Source organism: Amblyomma mixtum, chromosome 1 (assembly GCF_055824585.1).
Source record: "Amblyomma mixtum isolate Tamu chromosome 1, ASM5582458v1, whole genome shotgun sequence".
NCBI classification, from domain to species: Eukaryota; Metazoa; Arthropoda; class Arachnida; order Ixodida; family Ixodidae; genus Amblyomma; species Amblyomma mixtum.
Window position 1 is genome coordinate 166,330,771 of NC_143012.1, and position 21,968 is coordinate 166,352,738.

The 21,968-nt window shown below is 51.0% G+C and overlaps 1 protein-coding gene across 1 annotated transcript in view; it reads left to right on the forward strand.

The window, feature by feature from the left end:
• Window positions 1–5,589: 5,589 nt before the first annotated feature.
• Window positions 5,590–21,968, forward strand: part of LOC149369693 (uncharacterized) — a 76,389-nt gene continuing 60,010 nt past the window's right edge. Inside the window, exons 1-2 of the mRNA XM_089559298.1 lie at window positions 5,590–6,051; window positions 20,725–21,021. Coding sequence (XP_089415424.1) covers window positions 5,701–6,051; window positions 20,725–21,021 — 648 coding nt within the window. The 5' untranslated portion in view covers window positions 5,590–5,700. The remainder of the gene's footprint in view (window positions 6,052–20,724; window positions 21,022–21,968) is intronic.

The window sequence follows — 21,968 nt, forward strand, 5'->3', positions numbered from 1 at the left end:
GTGAGTGTCGGTGGTCAATGGGTTCTCTGGTCAGTGGCGGCGGTCTCGGTTCAGTGGGGTCGTAGGTCGTTGGGTCTTCTAGGTTCTCAGGTGGGCGGTGAGTGGGGTCACAGGGCAGTTGCGGCGGTCGTTGTGTGGTCGTTGTGTCGTCGTGTCTTCTGGTCGGGGCATGGGGCGGGGCGGTGAAGAGCGGCGGCGTCGGGGCATACCTGGCAGGCTGGGGAAGCGCCGGGAGGCGCGAAGCCGTGAGCTCTCCACAGAAGACCTCGGTGTACACCAGGCTCCTAAGCTCCGGGACCGGTATGAAGAAGGTACCCAGCACCTTGCACCAAATGTTACGTGACGGCAAGCGATGAAGAAAGGACTGCATGACCGATGGCGATGATATGATTTAATGTCTGCGAGCCTAGCACGAGCGCTCCTGCCCATGCTACTGCCCGCTTCGTCGTCTTCTAGTCCGTCACAATATTTTTACTAGCTTGCACGAATTAACTTTTTAGGCCCTTTACACCACCGTTCATTTCGACTTTTGTACAACATCTATCTAGAAGAATTTTCTATACACGGAGCTTGGCGCATGATAGCCTTAGTCGCTTATGCGCCAATAAACTCAACTCAACTCAATTCAACGCACTGCAAGCGTTTCTTTGCAGTGAGATGCTATAAGCACTTTAATCATCTTTTTCTCTGCATATAAAGATGCACACTGTTTTTCTGCTAACTGCCGGCTCAGCGGTTTTAAAATTACCCTGCCCACTGGACAATTCTATTACACAGGGCGCACTAAGCTTGTGTACGCTGCGCTCACTGCGTTGCGAACTGTTTAAAAAAAATTGGCAGTGGCTTAGCTCTGGTTAAGCCTGGATATACACGCGAAAAGCTTTAGTTACGCTTGGTTTGACGTCATGGCATTCGCAGTTCGCGCACAATGCACTGGGAGCACCACGACAGCGGTGTAGGCAAGCGCGTTATATAGCCCTCCTTCCACATGCGTAGTAGCTGTGGTAAACACGCGGCTGCAAGTAGCGTCATACGAGGAAGCCGAGGGCGCGCCGATGCGCACTCGGTAAACACGCGCAGAGCGCGCGAACGACGGCGAAGGTCGACCGGCGGAGCCACTGCCGAGCGCGGCTCCGCCGATCACCTGCGCCTCTCCAGTGGCGTCACCCGCCGAACTCGCGCAGGCGCAGCTGTGGCCAGAATTGATCACGGCGCACGCCAGACCCGGTGTTGACTAGCCTAGTGAAGCTTTTCGCTTCAAAACGCAGCTAGACATTCGTTTGCCGTGCGCAGCGCGGCTCCTTTGGATATTTGGATGCATGGATGAAAACATAATGTCCCCATCTAGTGACAGTAAGTCAAAGTGCTTCAACTCGACTGGAAAAACCTTTTTTTCTGCATTTAGTGATCAATATGACAATCGTTAGCAGAATGCTTTTCTTTTTCAAGGAAAAAAAAACTATCAAAGTGGAGGAAATTGTTAAAGCTTGCGCAAAAACTACTGTGTTGTTGCTATTTCGCTATTCACACGGATAGTTCGGCTTAACTGCTCGAAAATCGCTAAATTATCTAAAAAACATGGGCTCGACGTATGAGTGAGGGTATGAGAATTAAAAGCGAATGCCTTCATTTAGAGCAATAAACGGCACCAAATATTGCTGCGGCGATGATGTATTTGGTCCGAGCGGCCTTGCAGGGCGCCGCCATGTTTGTTTACTTGCGAACGGTAACTCTTCGCAACGCTAGAACAGATTCCGTAAAGCGCTAGAGGCCCGGTAATGTGCGCGCGTGCGCAGATGACGCTAGCGAGCCTGGTAAATGGTAATGTAAACACGCTAACCGTATGTTATAACTCTCTATTGTCGCATAGCTCTCACAAGTTGATTCGGTGGGTCTTTCGAAAGTGTTCTGAATATTCGGTTTTTCTATTGTCCAATCCCAAGAACTTCATGAGGTTAATCAGTGCGGTTTTGAAAACGGATGCACAAAAAGTGGCTATCTCGCCCTACTTGAAAATGCAGTCCTAAAAGCATTCATTCACGTACAGTGTAGTCTTGCCCTCTCCTCTGACGTCATCATCATCAGCCTGACTACACCCACTGCAGGGCAGAGGCCTCTCCCATGTCTCTCCAATTAACCCTATGCTTTGGCAGCTGCGCCCACCTGGTTCCCGCAAACACCTTAATCTTATCCGCCCATCTAACTTTCGCCGAACCCTGCTACGCTTGCCTTCTCCTGGAACCCAGTCCCCTTACTGTTAGAAGCTATCGGTTATCTTTCTTTCGCATTATTTGCTCTGCCCAAGCTCATTTCTTCGTCTTGATTTCGACTAGTATGTTATTAACCAGCGTTTGTGGTGTAACCGCTGGCAGCTGTCAGTCAATTCAGAGAAAGTTATTTACATGTCTGGTCCCCAAAAGAAAACAAAGCGAGATTACTCTTACATATAAGGTACCATTCCAACTGTTATCGAGCACCACCATCTGGGAGCCGTCTTTTTTTCCTACTTGGCATAGGCTACGCATGTGCAACAGGTAACGAGCAAAGCAATACAGGACCTTCTTTTTTTGAGGCTCTCGCAGCTCTTTATTTTTGAAACTAAGCATTTTGTTCACGTCACACTTATTCGGTCGATGTTTTTAATATCCAAATATAGTTTAGTTTCCGCACTCAAAATTAACATTTACATGGGCGAAGTGTTTGAAAGTAAGGCTGTGAGATTTATTTCCAACCAAGCTTACCTGTTCACTCACTGAAATTTCACAATGTGTAGCCTTCATGTTTCGGCTAGTGCTTCCGCTAGTTTTTTCATGTTCCATGATATAACCATTTTAGGCTAAATTACTCAAGTTTAGTAAACTTTAAACGCGCTGGAAAGGCTCGAAAGATGCACATAAATAGATCAGAATAGTCTTCCTGCTATTGTAATTCGTTTTGGTTCTCATATTTTACGCACTCTTCGCGATTGGGAAGATTTGAGTTCGTGTAGTATTCAATAGATGATTTTGATAAGTTTTTGGAGCGCGCCGAGAGGACAGTTCTTTGTTTTACTTAATGTTGATGTTTACGTCTCTGTATATCTTCCATGCTACTGTGTCGTTCGTCCTGGCTCCGAACAGGAGCCCGAAATAGAATTGCAAACAAGTGTCAGTACCTGCTCACCCAACCCTTAATTAATTCTAAGGGTCAGTAGTATATTGAATATAAATTAATTATAAAATATAAGAAAGGTCACGACACAAGGGCATAACAATGTATTGCTGAGTTTCGAGCCGCGTAGTAATTGTTAGCAATGAGAGAGCAAACGTATGCGCTGCACATTTTTGCAACAAGAAAATGATGTAAAAATGCCTCATAAAGACCCAGACCGCTTCGGTCTCATTTCGATCGATTGGAGTTTGTGAATGCACCTATACTGTGTGACCTCAGTCCACCTTAAAGAACACCAGGTGGTCTAAATTATCCGGAGCCCACCACTGAGGCTGTCCTCATACCATGAGTGGCTTTGGGACGTGTAAATTCATAAATCGAACTATTAAACAAATCAAACCTGCATATGAATCATTTGAAGAGCTGATCACAGTGAACTCCATTATAATTGCATTTTCAGAGCTGGAACTACGAAGAAAGCCTTTTACTGTATTTTACAATTGCATCCCATTCACCCGCCGCGGTGGCTAAGTGGTTACGACGCTCGGCTGCTGACCCGAAAGACGCGGGTTCGATCCCGGCCACGGCGGCCGAATTTCGATAACGGCGAAATTCTAGAGGCCCATGTACTGTGCGATGTCAGTGCACGTTAAAGAACCCCAGGTGGTCGAAATTTCCGGACCCCCTTCACTACGGCGTCCCTGATAGCCTGAGGCGCTTTGGGTCGTTAAACCACAACAAACCAACAAAACCAAGCATCCCATTTAACTTCAGCTTACTTTTAGGAGAATGGCCGCCGCGGTGGCTCAGCGGTTATGGTGCTCGGCTGCTGACCCAAAAGACGCGGGTTCGATCCCGGCCGCGGCGGCTAGAATTTCTTTGGAGGAGAAATTCTAGAGGTCCGTGTACTGTGCGATGTCAGTGCATGTTAAAGAACCCCAGGTGGTCGAAATTTCCGGAGCCCTCCACTACGGCGTCTCTCATAGCCTTAGTCGCTTTGGGACGTTAAACCCCATAAACTAAACTAAACTTTTAGGAGAATGCGCGTCTGAGATGTCTCAACTGTCTTTTGTGCCCTAGAGGAAGGATAGCTGTTCAGCAAATTATCTCTTTTAGCTCCTTAATTTGTGTCACTGTAACAAACACATATTTTAACCTTGAGTTGAACGCATGGCATCCTTAGCTGCTCATGTGCTAAAAGCGCACCACCACCGAACACGCAGAAGAACGATGCAAAGCCAGAGTTGCCCCGCAGCGGTGGCTCAGTGGTGACCCGAAAGACGGGGGTTTCGATTTCGGCCGCGGCGGCTGAATTTAGATGGAGCCAAAATTCTAGAGGCCCGTGTACTTTGCGATGTCAGTGCACGTTAAAGAACCCCAGGTGGTCGAAATTTCCGGAGCCCTCCACTACGGCGTCCCTCATAGCCTGAGTCGCTTTGGGACGTTAAACCCCAATAAACCAAACCGAACTAAACCAAGCAAAGCCAGAGTTGGAAATGCAAAGTAAGCATGCGAACTCTAGCACCCTTCGCTGATACGGCGTTATCTGCAATCCGTTAGGTGCTTAATTGGAGGGAGGGGGCAGCACAAGCTACCTCTTTCCAGTAATGAATAGAAGTAAAGCAATCAAGCAATCTCTTTAAAGTTTACTGTTCAAGCAAGTGCATGTCTATCCAAAGTCGTCAGCTTATAAACATGCTTAAGCTGATAAAGAAAACGATACTCGGTAATGCGTTATTACAGCGACGCTGCTGTGGGCAATTCGTGCGCTTTAGTAAAGTTTTGTTTTTGCTTGTTGATAGTTTATCCAAACTGAAAAATGAACAGGCTTTCACAGCTGCTTGCTGTAGGCGTCTGCGCTGCACTTCTGTTTGGCAGCTCTCACAGCTGGATCAGGGGCTGCGTATCTGAGCAGGCGGCAATTTTATTATTACGATTACCGCCTATGGTAATCGTCCTCTAAATTTCTATAGCTACTTTCTAGCAAGAAACCATTAGCGAGTATCGCAATCGTGCCTTTTCCCGAATTCCTTGACACTTTCCTTCACCGTGCAGTCCAGGTGTGCAGCCGCTGTAAGGCCGATAACGTCCCTATCCCTGTAAATCCCACAAAGAGGCGCTCAGAGCCTCCTCTAAGCATTTATCCACCGCCACCGCTGTCGGACAACTTGCAAGCAGGGTATATTTAACTGCAGAATAAAACTATCACAATAAACGCGTTACGTAAATTCTTATGTAAGTGAGGTGCACATAGAGTACCACTGATTTACGCTAATATTCGAGAATTATTAGCATTATAAACGCGAACATGTCGCGAAAGAAGCGAACATGTCGGCGCGTAAATAATTCATGCAACCGAATATTTGCGGGCAGCCGGACAAATGTTTTTCCGCGGTTAAGAAAGTGCAAGCAATGAAGGCCTTTGCTCGTCCCCTTCCCCTCATTGCGCAATTTTTCCTTATTTTGAGGGCCTGTGTAGAAGGCAGTTCTTACGTAGCGTCACGGAAAGCCACGTAGCTGTTCCTTTTCTCTGACTGCTCACAGGTAGTGATGGTTCGGCGCGCCGTTCCGAAGGCAGTACGAAAGTACACTGGCGGAGGCCTGCCAAAAGCTCCCGCTCTGCTGTCGCTGCGACCAGGTGGACGTGCCCTTGCGCTGCCCACCCACTGCACCGGTACTGAGGACAGGGTCTGTCACCTCGCCAGGAATCTGCCAGCGCTCAATGACCTGCTCTATTTCCTGGCGGCCGAGGTGTCCGAGGTTGCCCCAGGAAAACTCGCGCTTCGCTCGCTCGACAACTGTGTGCCCAACATTCCTGCGAGGCATGAAGACTGCCGAGAATATGCTGCCGTGTTTCTGCACTACTTTCTTACTCAACACCGCTGCTTGGGAAGCGCTGAGGTGAGAACCGTTACGCATTTGTAGACTTATGCGTGTCGTGGTTTCCCGTCTAGTTCAGATGTTGAACTGAGAAAGAACAACGACGGCAGTGCACAGTACTCCTCAGCAACTCCGAGGCGAAGCAGTATGGAAGCATGAAGCTGGGCGGGAAGTAGAAAATGATGGCATAAATTCCTGCATTAATAGGGGAGAACTATTAATAATTGCCGAACGAAACAATATAACAGTTACTAATTACGCCTTCTGCAAAAAGAGGATAATGAATTTGGAGAGGATGTTGAATGCGTGTGCCAAACATAAAATAGACATTTTTTTTAATATTCCGGCATTGTGGAGAATGTGGAGGGTTAGGCACGTGAAGTGTAGCGGCCATAGAATTGTTAATCTGTATCTTCAAATGGAACGGGAAAGTCGGAAAGAAAGAGAATTCGGCATGGTCGAAAATAACACTTAACAAGGAGGAGATATGTCGTTAACAATTAGAGGAATACAGTGAAATGAGAAAATAAATTGTATTAGACTATCTACAGCCTCTAACATAGCTCTGATGTTGTCAGCCTTTTCGCGAACTTATTGCGTGTGTTCCCAGATGACCTTAGAGCGTGTGGGGATAGCGGTCTCGGTCACAAAGGTGTTGCCCTCGACTGAGCGTGGCAAGCTCAACCAGAGACCAGCTACCAAGTGACAAAGCAAAGGGGTTGGTGGTTCGGTGCTCAGCTTTCGCCGTTCGAAAGCCAGAGTGTGGGTCGGAGCCATAGGTTCACAAACAAAACAAAGTTCACACAGCAAAGAGACGATACAAAGGAATTCACAATCACTCGCACGAGCACACACACAATGAGTTACGCTACAATTCAATTAATGCAAAATAACGCTCGAGAGATTAAAGTACAACAAAAAATGTTGCACCTGTAGTGCTTTAACACAAGATATATGCAAACAAAGAAAACACAACTTGTTCACCGGGCACTGCGACAGTCCTACGAACAGCGGCTCCCGACTGAGCCGTCCCACAGGTTGGCGCACGCTGCCTCGCTGGTCCGTGGCTCGGCTAGTGGAGTTGACCCGGGAGTCGAGCGGGCGCGCTTCTCTGAAACTTGAACGGCGGCTCGGGCTTACAGACAGCGGTCAACGCTCTTAATACCTGTATATAGGCGCGCTACGCGTCTGTTCGTTCTTCGCGCCAAGGCAGGCGCGCACGTACACACACTATCAGCTGTATTATTTCCTTCTAGTTCTCCCACCGGGCGCGCGTCCCCATTGGTCAGGCGTCGGAGACTTGCTTCGAGCACCTTCCAGATCCTGCTTGCGCATGTGTCGCCGCCGGCGCACCAATGAACGGCAGAGGGCATCACTTAGCATGCTCAAGGCTACACCCTCTCCGTCAGCATTGAGTAGAAATTACTCAAATGACCTCGAATAATCGACGACGTGCGCTGACGTCATCCCTTTGGCGCCGCGCCGGCGAGCAATGTGTAGAGGGCAGCAACACACACAAGGTTAGGCGCTTTCCGGGGTTTCTTTCTCCTCTGATCTAGCGGCACGCGCTGGCGCGATTGCTTCCGCGCGGCGCCGGTTTTCTTCGAATATGCGCCGAATTATGTGACCGATGCTATGTCAGAAGTTGTGGCGCAGAGGAAATGAGAATTCATGCGATAACGAAAGGGGCAGTTACGGAAGCCTAACAGAAAACCACTGACAAGAAAACCGGCGGGTGATGATCGAGTCACTGCAGATTTGTCAGGCTGAAGAGGTATTGGGCTAGAAATCTTCCCGTATAGGCTCTACTTAATGACCTCGAGCTCAACGGAAGCATAAAAAAAATACCAAGCTTAAATTACGTCAAAAGAAAAGTGATGTTAAAAACTTGAAAAATTACGCACTGCTCACCAAGAAGAACCATCCGTTACACAGCATTTAAAAGGGTAATCGCTGACGGAATGAGACCAAAGTGGCATAACAGACAGGCCCATCGGAGCGCAAGGTGTTTGTGTACTCAAGGTGTGGTCACAGGTCCATTTTTCTAATAATTTAATTCTAGGTAATCTGAACCCAAAACCAGAGGTAAAGCTTCCACAGCCGTCCATAGATCTGTCTAGAGCACCCGAACGACGCACCGGGAAGTACACTTCGCCATTTACCAGTTGCCTAGCCCTAGAGACACGACCGTATACGGCATGCACATTCCCATTGATTATGAGTGGATTATAATCTCTTAAAGAGCTGTATTTAGCAAGGCTCGCGGTGCCAACTGCAATAAATTCAGAGCAGAGCGCGCCGTTACAGCGCTGCAGACGAGTAAGTGGACGACTGTACCCGCTGGTTTCCAGTGGATGCGCGAAGGCAATGGGAAACGAACCCTTCACCTTCGTCATACGAGGCAGGTGATTTCATGGTCATAGTAGTAGTAGTAGTAGAAGACGTTTATTCGGCCAAAATATACAGGCCGAGCATGTCGACCGCCTGGGCGACCAGAAGTCGCTGTTCTTCCTCCTCTTCAGCGCCAAGCCAGTCGAGCCAGGTGGTGATGGATCAAGAAGGGGGGGGGGGGGTAGGAAACCGACTGCTGAGCAGCCGGGCAATAGAAGAGGCAATGGGCAAGGTCCGCATAGATACAGTGGCAGTTGGGACAGGAAGGGTCCGATCGATAGCGATAGAGAAAGAGGCGAGACGGGGTGATGACTGCATTCATTTGAACGTGCCGAAGAAGGCGAGCCTCCGGCACTGTGAGTGATGGATGAGGGGGAGGGTAAAGGCGTTTGTCGAGGCGGAGCTCGAGGTAGACCTCTTTTATGCTGCGGCGAAGGGTGAGTCTCCCACCGTCCTCCGAGGGCTTGGGCCAGGGGATCAACGGTGCCCGGAAAAGTGTGTCACGGGCGAGCTGATGAGCCAGCTCATTGCCGTCAATCCCTGAATGCCCAGGGACCCAGCGGAGGAAAACGATGGAAGGCTGCAATGCGGAGACCGCTTGTTCGACCTCCTGTTGAAGAGAAGGGGTTAGGGTGCGTTTCTGTATGTGGTGTATAGCGGCTTGTGAGTCTGAATAGACTGTGTACTCTTGAAGAGAGGGAAGGAGGGCAAATGACTGGAGGGCATGCGCAATGGCGAGGACCTCGAGGGACAATGCATCCGGAGGGCGTAGAAACGGCCCGCTGGTGTGAGTTTCAGGAGCGGGGAGGTGGGGGTGGTACAGGGCGTAGCCGCAGGAACCTCGCGGAGCCACGAAGGAGGCATCCGTGTAAGCTACACGCTGGGTATCAAAGAGAGGGGAATGGTGCTGTGCGGCCGCATGACGACGGCCGGCGTGCAGAATGGGGGACATGTTGGACGGAAGGGGGAGGATCCGAAGATTGGGAGCCGGGGTGGAAATAGGAGAGGTAAACGGGGCGCAGGGAATGGGCGAGATACCCGCTTGAGTCAGTAACCACTGACCCTGATGGGTAAGGGAAAGCCGGGCAATCTACGAGTCATGATGGAGAGAGAGCAGAGAACGGAGAGGATGAAAGAGGCCTGTTGCAAAGATCTTTGCAGTAGAGGTAGTGATAGGGAGGTTGAGAGCTGCCTTGTAGAGGCCCACAAGGGCAGTCTCAAGAGCGTTAAGGTGAGTCTGATCGAAGGAAACGTAGGGTGCAAAGTACAAGACCTTGTTGAGGGCCAGCGCGTGGGCAACTCGGCACGCATGAGCCTCGTGGAGACCTGAGCGCCGAGTGACTACGCGCCGCAGGAGGTGAGTTACGGAGTGGCAGGTGGTGACAGCACGGTGGAGGGCTTGCACGTTCTTGGCTGCATGCAAAGGAAAGCCAACAACTTTGCACTGCGTGACGACAGGAATGGGAGAGCCAGAAAGGTGGAGAGAGACGAATTGGTTGTGTGAGCGCAGGAATGGTTGAGGAGAAGGAGCTCGGATTTTTCAGGAGCAGGAGAGAGGCCAGCAGTGCTGAGGAAGGAGTCGATGAGATCTAGGCCACGTTGCAGGGTGTCCTGTACGTGACCGGGAGAGCCAGACGAACACCAGAGAGTGATGTCATCGGCGTAAAATATATGATGCAGGTCGGGAATTTCAGCTAGCTGGGAGGCGAGAGGGGCCATAGCAAGATTGAAAAGGGTAGGAGAGAGAACAGCACCTTGAGGAGTGCCTCGGGAGAGGTTGTGGGGGTCGGACAAATAGGTGTCGACTCGAAAGCGAGCGACACCTTTAGAGAGGAATGAGCGGATATAACAGTTCATGCGGGAGCCACAGTCTAGGGAAGCGAGTTGGGAAAGGATGTGGTCGTGGCAAACACCGTCGAAGGCCTTGCGAACATCGACGGTCACAAGTGCGTGAATTTGAGTGGGGGTAGGTGACAGAAACGTGTGCTGGAGAACCAGAAACATGTCCTGTGCACAGACGTGGCGTCGGAAGCCGATGAGAGAATGAAGGAAGAACTCCCTCGTCTCGAGAAAATTAGAGAGGCGAGTCAGGGCCATTCGCTCAAGGGTCTTACCAACACATGATGTCAGGGAGATTGGGCGGAGGTTAGAGAGAGAGGGAGGCTTGCCCGGCTTTGGAATCATAGAAATGAGGGAGGAGGTCCAGGAGCTGGGCAGGCAGCCGCTGGCCCATGCATCATTGTAGGTTTTAAGGAGGAATTCTTTGGCGCAGTCAGGAAGGTTGCGAAGTGTGGTGTATGTAATGGCATCCTCACCGGGAGCCGAGCGTGTAGCATTAGCAGCCAGAGCCGATTCGAGCTCCCGGAGAGTGAAGGATTGGTCCAGATCGGGGTTAGGTCCACCGCAGTACACCGGGTAGGAGGGTGCCAGAGGGGGCGGGAGATAGAGAGAGGCGAGCTAATCAAAAACATCGCAGGGAGTTCCTTGAGTGAGGGCTTTAGCTAGAGTGGGAGCAAGGGCAGGCTTAGTGCCAAGGAGGGATTTGAAGAGAGACCATGTGGATCGCGAGTGCAATGCAGAGTCAAGACGGTCACAAAGAGCACTCCAACGAGAGTGCTCGAGTGAGGCGCAGTGGGCGACGATCTCGGCCCGCAGAGCAGTGATCCGGGAAGAAAGTTGGGCATTGTGGGGTTGGCAGCGGAAGGAGCGTTGAAGACGTTTACGGCGACGCCATAAACGGAGTAGGTGAGTATCTGGGTCTGGGTGACAAGAGCGAACACGACGGCTACTGGACGTGAGCGCTGCAGTGATGCGCGACGTCCAGTCGTCGTAGGATTGAAAGGAGTCAGAGGCGAGATTAGCGCTGAAGACGTGCCAGTCAGTATGAGTGACCGGATGGCATCGAGGAATGTGGGAAAGGGAGGTGGAAATGTGGACAAGATAGTGGTCACTGAGAAGAGTTTCGGCTCTCACTTGCCAGTGAAATGAAAGTGAACCCCGAGAGAAAGTGAGATCGGGTGTCGTGGGGCGCTGTGAGGCAGTGCCCGCTCGAGTAGGGGAGCCAGGAGTATTGAGAAGGGTGAGGTGGCGTTCCTGGGCCAGACAGTGGAGGAGGCGGCCGGGTTTGAGGGTTTGAGGGTAGCCCCAGAGTGTGTGAGGGGCATTAAAGTCGCCGTCAAAGAGGAGATGGGAGTTAGAAGGAAGAGAGTGAAGGAACTTGCCCAGGGCGGAAAATAAAGAGGAGGTAACAGGGGGGTTGTAGAAAGACAAAAGGGCGAGTGAGGCGCGGGAAGAAGGGTGGTAAGAGACCACACCAACTAAATATTTAAGAAGGACGGAGGGGATATCAAGTGGCTCCACGAGCACGTCGCTACGTGCATAAATAGACGCAAGTGGTGTGGCCGTAGTGTCATGGTAGGCGCGGTAGCCTGGGACAGCGCGGGCCGTCCGGGTCTCCTGGAGAAGGAGAAAATGGGGCAGGGAGGGGCGGGCGAGTAGATGCTGGTGGAGGGGGGTCTTATTATGGCACAGATTTCGGCAGTTCCACTGCACAATCTCGAGGTCCTCGCCAAAAGCCATTATGATAGTTTAGAGGTAGAACTTCGTGAGGGTACGCGTTCCTTCTTTTTGGCCGGGGGCAGTGACTCATGCAGGGATTGGAGCGTAAAAGTGAAGGATTCTAATTGTTTGGATTGTGCTTGGAGGGTGGTAAGAATCTGCAGAACCGATGTCTCTAGCTGAACCAAGCGAGTGTGCGTACGTACGAGCTGTGCGCGAGCTATGTGCGAGCTGCGTACTTACGACGCCTAGCTTTGCGCCGGGCCTTGCGTGGCCCGGCGCAAAGCTAGACGTCGTAGGTACGCAGCTTTGGCACACTCGCGTTGTTTATCGAGGAGAAAGGGGCAAGTGGGGTCGAGGGAGGGGTGGGTGTTTACCTGGCAATGAACGCACCAGGGCTGGGCACATACATGAGCGGAAGGGTCGGCGGATAGAGGAGCAGCACAGCGACGGCACTTTGCCGGAACGCTGTGCTGTGGACACTGGTGGGCGCGGTGTCCAAGAGCGAGACAACGGGTGCAGGTGGGAGGCTTAGGCTTATGGGGACGGCACCGGAAGGCAACGCGTTTGAAATACACAAAGTGGGGGATTACGGTTCCAGCGAAAGTTATGAGCACCGATTGAGTGGTGTCCATCATACGAGCAGCAAGAATATCGGTTTTGAATGATTCGATATCATGCATGAGGTCATCAGGGGTGAAGTGGCCACCGACGTTATGGATGACGCCGAGGCATGAGATGGGAGGATTAGGGGCATACGTTTTAATGGTGATAGGCTTACCGTGAAGCTGAAGATGCGTGATAGAAAGCAGGAGGTGGGCGGTGAGAGGGGAATGAGTTTTTAAAAAAGACGAGGCTTTGGGCTGGCTTGGCCTGAAGGGTAATCTCCGCACTGCTCTCGGAGGACAGTTGTGCAGCGGAGACGACTGCGGCGAGCACGTCGTAGAGCGGTATCTTGGGGTTGAGGGTGCCAGGGGGAAGCTGGATGGCAACTGTGATGAGCTCGGTGCGGGGCCGGGTGGCGGAGGCAGGCTTACGGCAGGCACCGATGGTGGTCCAGCCGACCTCAGGGGCCGGAATGAGATGGCCGTCGACCGGGGACGCCGTAAGGTCCATGTCTGCTGTGTCGTCAGCCTGAGCCGCAATCTGCGACGCAGGTACCAGGGTGCTGGACTTGCTGTCAGCGGGAAGTGTGGTCCGAGTAGGTGCGGCGGCACTTGCGGCGGCGACGAACGCAGTCGACTGCGATGCGTCTGTGGGCCCGAAGCTCTTGGCTTCGTTTAATGCGTGGAGTTGGCCAGCAGTGGACGCCGCGGCGGTGACGAACGCTGCCGGCTGCGTTGCGGCTGTCGATTCGGAGCTCCCAGCGTCGGTGAACCCGACGGGAATGGGCGCGGTGGTGTGGCCGGTGTTGAACGCAGCCGGTTGAGACAAGGCTGTAAGCGTGGTTGGAGTAGGCCCCGCGGAGGCCGCGTCGGAAGAAGTTGACACCGGCGATGTATGGGTGGGTCTCGGCTTCAGGGGCTTGTTGAGACGCTGCATGCCAGAGGTGCAGGCGCGGCGCGTTAGGGTTAGTGAGGCGCCGCGCCGCAGCAGATTTTTGGAGGCGCTTGGAGCGCTAGCTCGCCAGCGGGCCGTGATGCCAATGGTGTCCACGTGGTTCGGATGTCTTCCTGACGCGATGGAGTGTCAATCCAGGGACGGGCAAGGCCCTGGATCAGGCCAGGGGCAGGTGAAAAACGGAGCACGATAGTCAGCCAGGTAACCAGGGCGGCGCCACCTAGCGGATCCCCCTTTCATGGTCATACAGTCATCTTGGACATCGGTCAGCTTGTGGGCATTGTGTAACCATGATGTGGAAGTGTCGGGGTGCTTGCCAATATTTCGATAAGAGGACTTGTCTTGTCCGGGCGAAGACAGGTCCTCTTTTCGAAACTTTGGGAAGCACCCTTAGGCTTTCCTCTCCGTTGTTCACTTTATGTGTGCCAAGAAACTATCTCCCTGCCATCTCTCTACCATCTTGTGGAAGAGGCACGTGGAAAAGTGCTACAAACTATCTAGCGAGAATGCCATTAGAAAAAATATACGAAGTGTATGATTGTGAACGAACTGCCGATCAGAGTTAAGTGAGGGAACCTCAACCTCAAATGCTTGGCCCGAGCAAGGGAGCATTGCAATTAAATGAAGAAAAACGGCGAGAAACAGGACAGCAAAACACATGACAGCAATACGAAGATGCATAATGTGGATCTTACAGCTCTTTACGAAATGCTTCAAGTCGATTTGAAGGAGAGCTCAAAGCTGCGACTGTCATCGGGAAAAAGCTGCACTTGAAGAAATTTGATCGTCCTACAATGAGGTTTCCATACGCGTAGTTGTGAAGCAACATGAGAGGGATTTACTTTCCTGCGAAGTCCAAAGTCTGCCCATAGTTTTCGCAGCATTAGCGTAGTCGGTAAGCAAGCCCTTCTAAATTTACCACAAATAAAATGTCCCTCTTTTCTCTGAACTCTTTCTATTTGCGCGAAATCTCTTTTATGTTGCGGATCGCACACCGCTGCGGCATATTCAAGCCTAAACTTTGCATAAGTATTATGCGCAGCTATCCAGGCACTGATGGGAGCGTTTTTATGTTTTCTTTTAATAATACACAACTTCTTTAATGCCGATGTGCAAATATAAAAGGTGTGAAGACCAAGTAAAATGGTTCGTGAGGATCACTCCTACGAACCTTTAGCTCTCAACCACTAAAACGGGGCACAAGTGAAGGATATAATCATGCAGCCTAGCCACTTTTTGGAGCGACAGCTCTATTTCTATCTGACCCCCCTCCGGCGGGTTTCAGCGTATGACCTCTTGCCCCGCAATTTGACTTCTAAAGAGTGCACGTGTTTCCAGTCGCGTACGCCGCGAGTGCCAGCGGCTGTGGAGAGGGTATTAGTACGTACGCCGCGCACGCCTCAGAGAGGACTATGGTAGCGGTTTCCCAGCAGATGCGCGCGCCGCCGCCGAAATGAGTATGCCAGGTGTGCCAACGTTTTTAGATCCCTTTCAGTTTGAAAGCTGCGGTGCGCGGATTGTCGCCTTTCCGTTTCCTTCCGTGCGGTGGCGCTCGCCACGCTGTTTGCCCGACCAGCGTGGCCATTCGCGTCTACGCCATGGTCGCCGCCGCCTGATTTGGAGCAGCCAGCAGATATCAGCATGGAAGATATCAGCTGTCCTGTGCCAGTTGTTGGCAGTGACGCTTATCTTACAGTATACAAAAGCTTCAAGCAAGGGTGCTTAAAACATCCCACCAAAAAGATGCTAGAGTTTACCAACATTGTAAACAAAGCAATCCCGATTTCTTTGAAGGAAGGTCCCGTTTTTGAAAGGGACGTTTTTTGGGAGCTGCTAGACGAGCTTGAATTGCAAAACCTTGTTCGGCTTGGATGTTCAGAGCATATGGCCACTTTTACATGCCAAGTGCTGCATTTTGTCATAGTGACACGTGTCCACTTCTAGGCGAGAGACGTGAACCGTCGGCTAGAGAACAGAGAAAATGTTGTCATTGCAAATAAAAAAGCTCGCCTTCAAGTGGCCATTCCCTCCGTGCTTCCGACTTAGTGTGTCTGCATTTAATGCTTGTCTGTGTTCAATGAAATTAACATTCTAAAAATGAAAGTGCAGTACGCTGCTGCTGTCTGTGCTATCATTTCAAATAAAAAGCTCTTCTATAGTTATTCCCTCCCTGCATCCAGCTAAGTGTGTCTGCATTTATACTTGTGTTCACTGAAATTGGAATTCTAAAGAACGTGCAAAATGCTGCTCGCATGTGCGGTGCTTCGTTGATAATATAGCGCGGAATTTCGTGACTGATTAGAAGCGGAACATCGCTAGTTTTATCCTTTCATTAATGTTTCGTGCATTCTCCCGAAGAAATATTGATAGCTCTACTCCAACACACGCATATCATCAGCGCTAAACGTCGCAAACGTGATGCGATAAAGCGCAATGCAAACGATTGGTTTTTTGCGAACTGGCATCAGCCTGCTCTTTATCTCACCCTTACTAGTCAGGCGAAACAGTTCTTTAACCATGAGACCGAAGTTTCAACGTGACAGCTCCAAAAGTACAGCAAATTTGAGGTCGACGTGTTCGCTCCGAATGTTATCGCGGATGACAACAGGCTGTCACAGCAACTGCCAAGCGCGAGCGCTCCGGCGCCTCCGGGCCGCGTGTTCGCCAAATGCAGCCGGTACAGCCAGCGATGACAGCGCCGCCCACCGGCAGGTAGCAGCCACATTAAGGCCAGTTATAAATATTCATTCACAAAGACGGCTTGACATCGCCGCTATGGCGCAGTGGATTAGAGGCACGTGTCGCGTATGGAAGGTCGGACGTTCGACACCGCTCTCTGTACTGTAATTTTATTGTTTTTTAATTTCATTTTTTTTTCATTCTTTCCCTTTTAGGTCGCAAATCGTGATGCTTAGTGGCATATAACGCCGTTTAAGAGGATTTATTATCCCTTTTAGGTAAGCCGTTGTGACAATCTTAAGTCACCGTGATCAATTCACCGTGGTTTCAAGCCTTGTGGCTGTACAGGCTGCAGTTGGCGAATACGCCTCCGGGCCGACAGCGACAGCAGCGCCGCGTGGTGAGTGGAAGCGGACGGGGGCCGCTTTCTCGGGCGCGGCGCGGGGGAGCTTGCAAACTGAAAGGGATCTAAAAACGTTGAGGTGTGCTGCGTACTCCCTCCGTGACGTCACACACCATGTCCGAGCTGAGCGGGAAAGTGTCTGTGGGCATCGCATGCGCAGGTGATGAAAGTGGGTTCTGCATAGAACTCGAGTGCACTTTGATGCGTTCAACGGAAGGCTAGTTTTGTTCGATGCAACGCCCGGCCGCCCAGAGCCAACGCTCCCGGCTGGGCTAGGTAATAATAAAGCATTGAAACCAGCGTTGTATCTCATATCACCAGAACTATCGCTCAACATTTGGTTCAGCAGCGTTGAGCCCCTCTATGTTTTGTTTCTTAGTCATACGTAGCAGCACATTTTTATCTTTATCTCCGTGCCCAAATGCTCAAACCAGCCCGCGAATGGCATAGTTGACTTCTGAAATGCTATGCGGTCATTATTCAACACTAATTCTTTAAAAACAATGCAGTCGTCCGCAACCTAGCTTATAGATATATGCATTTCAGCAGCACTCAAGAAGTCATTCACATAGACTGAGTACAACGCACGGCTTAAAACAGTATTGAGGTACCCCTGAAAGCACATGAACCTTCGGCATAGCGCTTTAGAAAGACTTTCGAAACGGCGTAAGGTCAAACAGACTTCTTCATGTTGCGGTTAAGTAGCACTAAATCACCTAAGTTATTCATCACTATCCCTCCAAACAGAACGGATTTCAGGTTCAGGTTCAAGTTTCGCGATCACACTCTTAAAGTGAATTTTAAAATTTGTTGAAATTGTGCTGGTGTCTATTATGCGTTATTATTCTTTGCCTTCGTTTTTCCTGCATCATTGGATTTAAGTGGCGCCAAAACTCTTGTGCATCCGATCTCATGAGTTCTTCGAGCCTGTGAGAATAGAAGTAATGCCTACCTTTTTTTTTTACTTTACAGATAACTTCTTGTTTAAAGCAGCAAACTGTGGAGTTCCCGTGGTAGTCTGCTTTTAAGGTCCTTTTATTTTACGCTTATCTTATATTATTTCCCTTTTCATCGAGGGATTTAAACTGCGCCTAAAGGCCTTTTTGATGGATTCAAATTTATGAAGAGAAAATAACTGTATTGCGAAATCATTGCCAACAACCAATATAATCAGTGGTAACATGGTTAAGGTAGCAAAATGTCACCGGACGCCGGTAGAACATTCTCCCTGGCAGAACAGTACTTGGCGAGCACACTGGGCAGAGCGCAGCCGACCGACCCTAGAACCGAGCAGAAGAGGACGAAGTCCGGTGCGCGACAAAGGATGAAGACAGACCACACGAGGGCGCCGGTAGAGTGGTGTCCACATATTCATGATCGCCACATCGTCGGCTTTATTAGAGCGTGAGCACGTAACTGCTTTCATAGTTTTATCAGTATTGTCTCGTGAGTTCTGCTCAAGATATGTTTTTGTTTGCTTTAAGCTTTCTGGTATTGCTGAAAACTGCCTGTTACTATGCGTAGTCATAGGCCTATTTCGGGAACCTTATATGATTCTCTGCAGTCTTGTTACGCATGAATAAGTAACACCAAGTTTTCCCTGTAAAAGCAGAGTAGTGCTCATAACATATCGGTGGGAGGGGCTTTTTCCTGCTGGGGTATAAGCTGGCTGTCGATTACGGAAACGAAAAAATGGAGTCGCGTACTGAACTGAAGATGTAATTGTGGGAATTCGTTTGGGTAAGCAACGAGCGACAAATTTCACTCAGACACCACTGCGGCGGCGTCCACATCAATGCCCCTACATTAGTGCAACCGGCATCTTTCCAGAGAATATTATACCGCTGGCCTCTCTCCTGCTCCTGAGAAATCCGAGCTTCTCCTTCTCAACCATTCCTCCTACCAGCGCTCACACAACCACTTCGTCTCTCTCCACCTTTCTGGCTCTCCCATTCCTGTCGTCACACAGTGCAAAGTTCTTGGCTTCCCTTTGCATCCGGCTAAGAATGTGCAAGGCCTCCACCGCGCTGTCACCACCTGCCACTCTGTAACTCACCTCCTGCGACACGTGGTCACTCGACGCTCAGGTCTCCACGAGGCTCAGGCGTGCCGAGTTGCCCACGCGCTGGCCCTCAACAAGGTCTTGTACTTTGCACCCTACGCTTCCTTCACTCAGACTCAACTTAACGCTCTCGAGACTGCCCTTGTGGGCCTCTACAAGGCAGCTCTCAACCTCCCTATCACTACCTCTACCACTAAGCTCTTTGCCACAGGCCTCTTCCATCCTCTTCGTTCTCTTCTCAGTCTCCACCGTGACTCGCAGCTTGCCCGGCTTTCCCTTACCCGTCAGGGTCAGTGGTTATTGACTCAAGCGGGTATCTCGCCCATTCCAATCTACCCGTTTACCTCTCCTATTCCCACCCCCGCTCCCAATCTTCGTATCCTTCCCCTCCCGACCAACATGTCCCCCGTCCTGCACACCGGACGTCGTCATGCGGCCGCGCAGCACCATTCCCCTCTCTTTGATACCCAGGGTGTAGCTTACACGGATGCCTCTTTCGTGGCTCCTCGAGGTTCCTGCGGCTACGTCCTGAACCATCCACACCTCCCTGCTCCTGAAACCCACACCAGCGGGCCGTATCTACACCCTCCAGACGCATTGTCCCTCGAGGTTCTCGCCATCGCGCATGCCCTCCAGTCATTTGCCCTCCTTTCTCTCTCCAAGAGTACACAGTCTATTCAGACTCACAAGCCGCTATACACCACATACAAAAACGCACCCTGACCCCTTCTCTCCAACAGGAGGTCGAACGAGTGGTCTCCGCACTGCAGCCTTCCATCGTTTTCCTCCGCTGGGTCCCTGGGCATTCAGGGATTGACGGCAATGAGCTGGCCCATCAGCTCGCCCGCGACACACTTTTCCGGGCACCGTTGATCCCCTGGCCCAAGCCCTCGGAGGACGGTGGGAGACTCACCCTTCGCCGCACCATAAAAGAGGTCTACCTTGAGCTCCGCCTCGACAAACGCCTTTACCCTCCCCCTCATCCATCACTCACCGTGCCGGAGTCTCGCCTTCTTCGGCACATTCAGATGAATGCAGTTATCACCCCGTCCCGCCTCTTCCTCTATCGCTATCGATCGGACCCTTCCTGTCCCAACTGCCCCTGTATCTATGCGGACCTGGCCCATTGCCTCTTCTATTGCCCGGCTGCTCAGCAGTCGGGTTCCTTCCCCCCACCCTCTCTATCCATCACCACCTGGCTCAACTGGCTTGGCACTGAAGGGGAAGAAGAACAGCGGCTTCTGGTCGCCCAGGCGGTCGACATGCTCGGTCTATAAATTATGGTCGAATAAAAGTCTTTTACTACTACTACTACTTATAGGTTGCCACCCCGGGAAATTTCTTCCAGCGCCTCAGTTAAATTCAGGAGCTTTGTTTTTAGGTCCTCACAAAGCACGTGCGCCATACGCGATCATATTATCAAAATACAGGTAATAGCGTCACGCAGACACCGCAGGATTAAGGAGTGAACATTAAAATATACATTATTTTGGTGCCGTGAGGCAACTGAAGCAAGCAGATGCGGAACCAGTGCGGAACGAGTTGACACGGGGCAAACAGGATTGATATTGACAAGAAATCACCCCGCTTGCCTGTGCGTACTTGAAATGCAAAGTACATTAAAATTAAATCTTCTACATTAAATCTTCTAGCTCGCAAGCTTGTGTGTAGTGTCATTGCTAACTTTTACTCCTAAGTACTGAAGGCATTGAGTCTATCATTTTCGCCGCCGCGGTGGCTCAGCGGTTATGGTGCTCGGCTGCTGACCCGAAAGACGCGGGTTCGATCCCGGCCGCGGCGGTTGAATTTCTTTGGAGGAGAAATTCTAGAGGCCCGTGTACTGTGCGATGTCAGTGCACGTTAAAGAACCCCAGGTGGTCGAAATTTCCGGAGCCCTCCACTACGGCGTCTCTCATAGCCTTAGTAGCTTTGGGACGTTAAACCCCATAAAACCAAACCAGTCTATCATTTTCTTGTCCTCTCTCCAGTTTTTTTGCGATGCCTGCAAGTTTTAAGCCAATGAACATTTTTTTATTCGCAGTTGGCCCTTTCTTCGATTGGAAACCACCGCTTCATGCTACTTCTGTCCGATGCCCTGAGGTCGGTCACGTCACTGACCTGCCTGCGCCTTTGGGCATGCGAGCTCGGCGCCGAGGACACTTCGAATGCCTTCGCTGCCATTCAGCGCCTGCTTACGCTGCAGCTCGTGGAACTGGTGCTGGATAAAGTCATTGTCGTCGTGACATCGCGGGCCTCGCTGGATGCCTTGACGGAGCGCCTGACGAGCACGAGGACCCTGAAGATGCTGAAAATGGTCGAAGTCGACGTCGCCACCAAAGTAAGGCCCTCCGCACTGGAGCCACTTTCGATAGTTCCTTGCCACTCACAACTCGACTGCTGCAGAAAGTCTGAACACCTCCCAATAGATAGCGCCCTAATGCCTAAGGCCTCTTAGAACAAGTTCTACGTGAGCCAGCTTCGCATGTTCAGCACTCTTGGTGACTCTCGAAATCTATCCATTAGCGGCAAAGCGACGGCTTTCTTTTTTACCCGCTTTCCGTTGACACGTCATATGCATAGACACATCACAATGGATGGACACATCACAATGGATGGACACGTCGCAGGGGGCAGACGCGTCGCAGGGGGCAGACGCGTCGCAGGGGGCAGACGCGTCGCAGTGGGTAGACGCGTCGCAGTGGGCAGACGCGTCGCAGTGGGCAGACGCGTCGCAGTGGGCAGACGCGTCGCAGTGGGCAGACGCGTCGCAGTGGGCAGACGCGTCACAGTGGGCGGACACGTCACAGCAGTGGTAAACTGAACTTGACGATATGGAAGAGAGTCGGTTGCAATGCATTAAAGTGAACACACGTGGACAAAAAGTAGAAAAGCTTCCTCCCTTTTTTCGTGTATGTTTGTTTGAGTAGGAGGTTAATAACGAACGGCGCTAACGTAGAACTCTGTAGTGCCCATCCTGCTTATCGGCGACTCGGCACGCATTTCTCTTGTATATTTTTTGCTTCCACAGGGCACGGTTGCTCTGTCGTTACGGATGATAAGACAAGACTTGACGCGCTCCCTTTATACGCAGGAAGAGCGCAGCCGGTGACTAGTGTACATGAAAGGCCCTTTAGCACAGTGTTGCACGCGTCGTGATTCCGGGCTATGAGCCTCAGGGTACGCTTTAGGCGTAACCTCATGTTGCCAAAAAAGACGGTAGTTTGCTCGTTCCGCCGAAAGGTAGTAGCGCTAAGGGTACGGATTTTCTACCAGTTCCGGAATTAC